Here is a 9046-nt window from a genome sequence, read left to right as displayed (position 1 = left end):
AGAACGTACTTTTATATGTACTAATGGGTCATGTATTATTTTATTTAGTATTTTTCCGTCAATTTTGTAATTTCATTATTGTTATATGTCTTTCTAAATATTATGTGACATTTATTTTAATTGCTGTCACCGGGCGACGAAGCCGAGGCCAACACCGGGAATCACTCCGAGCGCTGCACGTGTCACGAGTGGGGGGGGGGGAGAACGGGCGGAGAGGCAGACGCACGGCAGGACAGGGGAGTCGGAGTCTGCCGGCTGGAGAGGACAGACGTGTCTAGGGACGAGAGTCGCGGGGGGAACGACGGAGTAGTCATCTGGCGGCCGAGCAAGGCGGTCGCACGGCGGGACGAGTGCAGCAGTGAGACGTGAGCCACGACTGGTGAGATTGGATCCGGGCGATCGGGACTTTCACGTTCACGGGCGCTACGCTATCGGTCGCCATTGTAACTAATTTAATTGTAAATAAGTATTTTCTTAGTTCTTTGAGGCGGGACATTGCGCACATCGGCGGACACGTGCGTGCCGCAACGGGACGAACTTTACGTCGGCGACGGCGTTCCAACTTAATTGGTTTCTCACTATCATAGGGAAGGGGCAGAGACAGTTCATCAATCGCATACGGAACCAGGGGGTGCAGTCCGCACTTGGCGCCTGCCCAACCCCAAACACGTGCAGCCGAGCCTCACTCCGCGGAGGGACGGATGTTGTGCCGCGGATTGCCCATGTACCTATATTACGCGAAGGGCTCATTAAATACTTGTGGTCAAACTGTGGAAACATCATTGTAGCTCGGATAGTGCTAATTGCCCCCGCCACGAGGCCTGAACCCTCCCTGAGAATACGATGCAACCGTCATCACGGGGGTGATATCCGGGACTACGACAAATGTTAAATATGATTTTACATGATTATTTTACAATTGCACATAATTCACATATTATTTCAGTATCTTTTAATTGTTATTATTTTGGTTTTGAAAAAAGGAATTACATATCTAATTACACATAAGCGCATTGCCACACCCGACTGGGCACTGTAGTCGACTTGTGTTCGTCGCGGCGCACTTTAACGCACGGCGGACATCACGCTCGGGCGTGTTCGTTGCACTTGCGAGTAAGTGTTGTTGGGACGTAACGGCCTGTGCAACCCAGAAGGAGCACCGGCGGCTGGCGTCAATCCTTTGCCGATCAGTTGCTCAAATTCTTTGCATGTGAAAAGATCCCTTAATTTGGCGTAAATATAGGGAGACATAACAGACATTTTGGTACGTCAATTAAAACTTTGTATTAGCGAAACTATCCTGGAAAAATTTTTGGACATGTTAAGTATCATAGCAAAAAATAATTGCAACTTAAAAACTCCTTGAGAAAATTAGAATAACCCCATTTAATACGTGTGATGCTGGAATTCCTAAATGTTTTGTTGTAACAATTGTTTTATATTTATCAAACGTCTGCTAGAATGCGTTGGAACCAATTTCTACCAGTATAGTGAATTATTTTTGTAACTATTTCTTTTCTGGGATTCGCCTTCAACACGTTTAGGAATACAGCACTCTTACTTGCTTGCAGTTATTTTTTAGCAAAATTTAGCTTATGCCTTTCTTTATCCTTTGTCTTGTAATACCTCTTTTAAGTAGAATAAACAATCAAAATTCTGCAACTTTTTATCAGCATTGTTTGCTATTTTGATGTTTTTTGTTTATGGCTGTATATTTTAAACCAAGGCTTTTTTTGATGTTTTTTTCCCGACCGGTATAAACTTTATACGAAAACAAACAGTCTGCTTTATTCGTTTGTTGTTATTATGATAGTTACGGGATCTTTAGAGATGTCAGATGATTCGGATGAAGAAATAGAAAATGAAAATATTAATATTTATCGTAGGAAGTACCAGTTGCTAATGGAGAGGTGTGAAGTTATACAACAAGTAAGATTTTAGCCTCACAGCTGTAGTACAAGTTAAAATAAATTGTTCTTAAGCATAACTTTGGGAATCACGTTCTCTCGTGTTCTCACGTGTTCTCACTGTGTCATTTTGGGTCAGTGTGTTGCCTCTTCGGTAATTCAAACAATTCTAGGAGTCTTAGAGATACAAAATACTCTCAGTTTAAACACTTCTGCATTTTTAAGTTAAGATGTATTAATATTAAAGAAAACTGATAACAAAAATACATTCTTTGTCACACAATAGTATAAAAGTTAAAGGGAATGAGCGAATTGTCAGTATAGTGGCAGAGGTGAAGACAAGCTAGAAGGCCAATGTAGATTCTGCAGAACAGTATGATAATCTCCGGTATTGTACGTTACTAGTCTAGGGACCATTCTAGTTAGCGATACCATAACATTATTAATGAATTCACCAATATGATGTTGCATACATCATTACCACCCCTACTTTCTTTCGACACAAGCAAGGGAATATGGGGGTTTTGGGTGGGGAACAATAAACATTGTGATAGCACTTTATCACAATATATAATAGACTGGGGCTGTATTGTACTGCAAGATACCGAGAAAATATTATTTAAAATGTCTCATGTTCAGAAAATTCAATATCGGTATCTCAGAACAAAATAGACCTGGTAGGACTGTATCCCATTTTATGATTTCGAGAAAATATTTTAAGTCTTGCTTTAAAATATTTAAATACCAGTATCACAAAATATAATAGACTGGGTGGGACTGTATTCTACTTCACGATACTGAGAATAAATTCTTTTGAAACATTTTACTTTCAGAAAATTATATAGCAGTATTGCAAAATAGAATAGACCAGGTGGAACTGTTTTCTACTTCATAATACCTATTAAAATACTATCTAGAATTTTCATCATGGTAATTATTCAATTCCTGTCACCACAAAATAGACTAGACCGGGTGGGTCTATTTTCTGTTTCATTATATAACTAATTTTTAGTCACAAATTTTTTTTATATAAATGAACATCTCTCGTGTTGGAAAATGGTATTTTTGTAATTTTATTTTAACTTTGCCGAAAAGCTGTGTCATAAGATATTTATAATTTTCTTCACTGTTAAGGTTACAATACATATTTAAGTGTTTCATCATGAGGAAAACAGTTCTTTGCAGATTGAACATGTGATTTTTTAAGCGAACAAGTATATGTTGAAAGAGATCGGGCACTTCTTTACTTAGCATTACATCACCGAACATAGCGAGTGTCTGAGAGTGGATAGAGAGCCGTATCCAAAGTATTGAGACAAGATAGCTCCGTAATGTTGAGATGTAAATGTCAGTGGATCACTTGAGTTTTCTGAATAAAATTAAATTCCATGAAAGGTTTTAGATGCTGCTGGTTTTAGTAATTATTCCACAAAAGTGTGTATTTTAATTAACCATTCTGCACTGCCTAGACTCTCGTTACCCCATTCGTAATAACTGTTCTGCGCTGCTCTGCTTCCCGGAGCTGGAGAGGAGCGACGCTTTTGGGGAGAGCACACCAGTCTAACCGCAGGATTATTTTGCCCTGCCTTTTAAATAATTAACCAAACGAGAAATAATATGAGATAAAAAACAGCAGTAGGTGCACTCGCGATCCAGGAAAAAAAATGTAGAGTAGATTTAAAATGGAAAAAAAAATAGTGGTGGGGGGGAATTAGAATAAAACATGATTTTGCAGGATAGTAATTTAAGAAATGCTAGTTGTGCCATAAAAAGCAATTTTAGAATTATATTTGTTCAGATAAACCCACTTTTTAACTATTTCACAAGACTTTCTCTGACTCTCTCGTACTTTGTCCATTAGTAAGAACAGTATTCTCAATATTTCTGCTGTAAACAAATGAACATTGTTAGTTAAATTTGTTTAAGCTTTTCTACAACTGGGTAAACACTAACCATGGCAGGTCATTTGCCTTTAGACACAATTATTATTTTTATCTAGGAAAATTTTCAATAAATGTTTTTCAAGCATTGTATTTTGATTATGTTTTTTGTAGCCAATTTTGTCACCAGATATGGTACCTGTTTGTAAAAGGCTTGGCAAATATTTTAATTAAATTTTTTAGTAACATATTCAGTTCTCTCTCACAATTAGTTCATTTTCATTAGCTTCTATAGTCTCACTATTTGAAATATTTCTGCTAAAAAATACAATATTTGCAACAAAAAAATGTAAAAGAAATGTGTTAAGCCAAATCTCGTGGTGATTGACCAATCTAGGTATTTGCTATTTGGATTAATCACATTTCTGATTTTCCGAATTGTCTTTAAAGCCAGTACTCTCTATTTTTCAGTTACCCATAAAAGACTTATGTCTGTGGCTTTCCCAGAGACATGGTTTACCTAACACAGCATAGATTATATTTCATGGAATATTCCTGTATGCTTAAGGGACTCTCCTATCCGGGCTCACATACGGTGTACAAACCAATTTAAAAACAGCTCAAGATATTCAAGTGGTGCCCAATTTCCAGTAGCAGTTAATACGCTGAGAGCAGACGAGTGTGTTTGTTACTGTATTTTTTTTTTTCAAAACTATATTTTTAGAAGCTTGAAAATGGCTAAAATGTTTGTTTTCAGAATCATTTTTAGACATGAAATACTTTGTACAGATTCTTGCAAGCACTCAAGGGACTTGTATTACACCTTTTATTTATTCCTCCGTCACATAATGTTATGTTTACTGCTCAAATCTCACTGTTTTGCCCTGGGCACAAGAAGAATACTGCATATAAGTTCAGAGCCATGCACTTAAAAGTGATACCGCTATCATCCAGCCTCACAAACACAGATACAACCCTGACTAGGGACCCCTTAAACAGGAGAAGGAATCAGATAAGCTTAGAAATTCCAAAACTACTCAAAATATTGATTTCCAATCAAAAAGTTGTGAATAATATACTGTGTTGTAATTGTTCTGTCTCCAAAAAATGTTCACGAACTCATTAGAAAGCTTTTGTTTCAGGACAATGAACGACTTGTGCATAGAATACACAAATGCAAGATGCTCGTGAAAAGACTTAGAAAACATCGCCAGTAAGTTCTCTATACTAGTGCATAGCTGGAAATATTGCAGTTTTATCTTGGCGTAGCTGTATTATTTCATGTCCTAGGAACAAGTTCGTGCTGTGGTGAGACACAGAAATCAGGGTTAGAATTCCCAGCTGGTCTTGTTTTCTTTGAATTTCCATAGGTTTATTTTACTCCCTTGGCGTTGTGAGAGTAAGGCCCGGTCCACACGAACGGGCAGTGTGCGGAACGAGAGCCGCACGGCGCCCGCACGGTTTGTTACGGACAGTAAGATAGGTAGAGCAGCCCATACAGGGCGGGCACTGCGCGGCAGCCGTGCGGCTGTAGCTGCCACCCGCACTGCCCATAGCGCGACGGGCACCGCGCGGCAGCCGCAACTTTGTTACGGGCTGTTAAGAGATATAGAGTCGTCCACACTGGCGGTCGCGCCAGTCTTGCGGGGGAACCGTCTTGTGTGTGCTATCAAGTTAGTAAGAATTGGTTTCCACCGTGAATGACACTGACGTAGAAAAGGTTGATGTTGAAGAGTATACAGACCAGAAACTGGAATTCCGAGTGGAGGTTTTGCGTTTATTCCAAAAAATTAGACGGGCAACATTGCAACTAGGTAAAATAATTTATTCCCTAAATACAGCTCCTATGCAGCCACTGCAAAGTACTTCCGCACACCCAAACCACATTTCTGCTTTTCAGACACCACTTACAAGTGTGTACCACCCACCTCCAATACCTATGTATGGACAGCTCCAGGTACAAAGTGCAAAACCTATGTATACCCAGCATCTGTCACAAATACAAGGAAGCCAAAACATCGAGCTTACAGAAAATCGGCTTTTCACTTCATGTCGTTCCATCGTGTCACCATCTGACACCGAATGAACTGTCTGCATTCTCGGATGACTCCTAATGTGCATACCATAAATAAACACTTTGAATATCAAGTTTCATATTTATTATCTTTCATTTTTATTGTACGTGAATAGCTGTGCAAAATAATTTTTTCAGACTTAAGGACATATTTGTTTTCCAGTGCGTACTGTACATAACAATATTAATAGAATTGCATGAATACACCTACAATACAAGTATATTTTGTTATCTTTCTCATATTTAAAACAAACCTGTATTGTCTAAGAAAGTTATTGCGATATGTAAATGGCCTTGTCAACGTATTTAGTACAAGTTAGTACAAGAAAAAGGAAACACACTTACCTAAGCGTTAAAGCCATCATTTCCGTTGTAGGTATCTTGCTTTTGCAAGGAATAATTCACAGTCTCATGCAGTTCATGAAAGCTTGCAGACGACATTCTGAAGTAATTAAAAAATTTCATTTCCTCTTCTTGCAATAAAAATTTCCCTGTAACCTTGCAATAAAAATTCCTTGTAACAAACAACTGCTCACTATGGGATGTGTACCCAATACTTAGGATTCGACTTTCTTCTTTTTAACACCTGAATACCTACGTACACAAGTACTGCACTATGGCGTGCATCCATTGCATCTAATGACTGAACTCCAAAATGGTAATGCCCGCAGACATCAGCCGCATTCCCAACCCGCACACTGACCGCTCGTGTGGACTGCACCACGCAACTGCTGCGCGGGCGCCGCGCGGCTCCCGTCTCGCACACTGCCCGTTCGTGTGGACCGGGCCTTAGGAGCAAATGAACTTACATCAAAAAGAGTTGGTAACTCTCGTATGGGCAAAGAAAACAACTTAATTTCTTATTAGTTTGTCGCAAAAAAGACGTCTTGAAAAATACTATTACAAATAAAGTTTTGTCTTAGGTGGAATTTCTTTGGCAATAATTACCTAATATAATTTCAAAAATGGTGAGAGATTAATGGAACTATGTTATATGAGTTTAAACATAAGATCTTAAATAAGGATGTACTTCACATAACATGTATTCTAGGGACATGATTTTATGGTTTTATTTTTTATTAAGGCAATTTTGTTTTTAAATCAGGATTTTTCTGTGTAACTTTTATTTTAATAAATTAATTTTATTTATAAAGAAAGCATGTTTTTCAACAAATAATATTCTCAGATATTTTATAATAATTATTTCATTAGTAGTAGTGCCATTTTGACTAGTGGTATTGTACACTTAATTCATAATATGTATGTCTTGGGCAAAATTATTTGGAATAAAAATAAACTGGAAGTGATTGTGTGTTTGTAAAATGTAAAGAGCAGACATCAGAAATCAAAAAAATGAATTAATGACAAGAGATGCAACCTCAAAGTATAATATTTTTCTTTTCACAATCTAGTTAGATATATTGGTTGAAATTTCATGCTGACAAAATTAAGTTTTGCTTAAACACCGATTAATTTAATGATTTTTCGTTTGAATTTTGATGCATTATGAATTATTAACTTGCATTGCCAAGCTTTGCGGTGTTATTGCAATTCACCATATAATCTTGCCCCTACTAATTAAATTCACATTTACAGAAGTAATTCAATCAAAAATGTTCAAATATTAATACACAATGTTCACTGGTTTTAAATAAATAGGTTATTTACTGTCTGAAAAATAACAACACACGGAACGTTAAAAACAATGCAGAAGCAGATGATCGTGCCACAACCAGCAGACGTCTTGCCCTCGCAACTCTTCCTTGAGAGGTGGAACATCCAGAGCATGACCTGAGAGCATCTTGCCTCCATGAGTAGAACGACCACCCAGCGCTGTTTCCGGCAGGTCAATCACAAAAGGCCGCCTCGAGAGTAGGTCAATAAGAGATAGTGATCTCATGGTTTTCCGAAACCACTCCAGACAAATGGCAGATTCTTCAAGCAATTTCCTCTCGTTTGTCCATCTCTAATTACTTTGTTGTTGACGAGACATAAAATCATAAATAATGAAATCCTGAACTGTACAATTACTTCTTTTTAAAAGATGAAAAAAATGCTGATTTTTGTTAAGGTCATCATATTCGCCCATAAAACTTTTATAATGTCCAGTAACTATGGTTAAAAATAACTTTCTCTGTTTACAATTTTTTTTTTTTTTTTAACTTTATTATTGTCTAATTTCACTATTTCAGCATTTTCAGTTTATCATAATTCCAAAGAATGAAATTTTTATACCACCATCATAATTGGAATTTACATGGACATACCTTCATTTAGTAATAGATTGTAACCAATTTTCTTTTAATAATACTCCCTATAAACCACATTGGTTTTATTTAGTTACCTTGATTTAAAAAAAGCCATTTCTTTTCAATTCCTAACTTTATCATTCTCATGAACTCAGTGGTATCCTCATCCATCGCCAATCCTGAACCGGTAAAGAAAACTTTTCACGAGTTAGAAATCACCTACCTTGCCTGCCGATAATCAAACCCAGGACGTTAGGCTCATCATGGGTCAAAACATTTGTGATACAGTGGACTCCCGCTTAACTGGCCGCCACGAGTTTGCGATGGAGCTGTTGATGATGCAGACTCACGAACCTTTCGCGATGCGTGTCTAGCCAGCTAGTGCTGTTTGATTAAGAGGGAGTCCACTGTAGGTGAAATATCAAAAGGAACATGGTACTAAAATATTAAAACATCCAGCTACACTTGAGTTTTTCATAACAATATTTATTTATAGAGAATATACAAACAAATGAAACACACTTTAATCTCATGTAACATACATGCCGGAGATCAGATAGCGTCTTTAGAAGACCTGAAGAGATTTGAGCATCGTAAAGTGAAACATTTTAAGTCGTTAACCCCAGCACCTTTTTTTTTTCACTTGTGTCTGCTCCCCAGGGCTCTGATGGCACGGCTGGACGTGTACAACAAGGACTGGCGGAGCATGGCCCTTCAGGTGCCTCTCGACGAGCCCAACCTCTTCAGCTCGACAGCCAGCCAGCTGCCTGTCAAACAAGAACGAGGCACCCATAGGGCGACATCCACTCCCGTCGGCAAAGTACTGTTCACTTCTCTTGCTAACAGTGTTGTCAGATGCAACACACGGGCGGTAAAATTACTTTGTTCCGGGTGGAGTTAGAATAATTTTTTATCTTAAAAATTGGAATGGAAATA

General features: G+C 37.9%; 2 protein-coding genes across 6 annotated transcripts in view; one reads left to right on the top strand and one right to left on the bottom strand.

Moving 5' to 3' along the window:
• The first annotated feature begins 1700 nt into the window (after positions 1-1700).
• Positions 1701-9046, top strand: part of LOC134535009 (uncharacterized) — a 15837-nt gene continuing 8491 nt past the window's right edge. Inside the window, exons 1-3 of the mRNA XM_063373824.1 lie at positions 1701-1929; positions 4930-5000; positions 8771-8930. Of these exons, the coding sequence (XP_063229894.1) occupies positions 1807-1929; positions 4930-5000; positions 8771-8930 (354 nt within the window). The 5' untranslated portion in view covers positions 1701-1806. The remainder of the gene's footprint in view (positions 1930-4929; positions 5001-8770; positions 8931-9046) is intronic.
• The window catches only part of LOC134535007 (hydroxyacylglutathione hydrolase, mitochondrial), a 26901-nt gene continuing 26430 nt past the window's right edge, over positions 8576-9046 (bottom strand). For all 5 annotated transcript variants that reach the window (XM_063373823.1, XM_063373821.1, XM_063373822.1 and 2 more), the window contains exon 8: positions 8576-8877. The gene's annotated coding sequence lies outside the window, so the exon portion shown is untranslated. The remainder of the gene's footprint in view (positions 8878-9046) is intronic.

This window comes from Bacillus rossius, chromosome 8, assembly GCF_032445375.1.
Source record: "Bacillus rossius redtenbacheri isolate Brsri chromosome 8, Brsri_v3, whole genome shotgun sequence".
NCBI lineage: Eukaryota > Metazoa > Arthropoda > Insecta > Phasmatodea > Bacillidae > Bacillus > Bacillus rossius.
The sequence above is the reverse complement of the archived record's forward strand: the minus strand, read 5'-3'. Positions and strand labels throughout refer to the sequence as shown.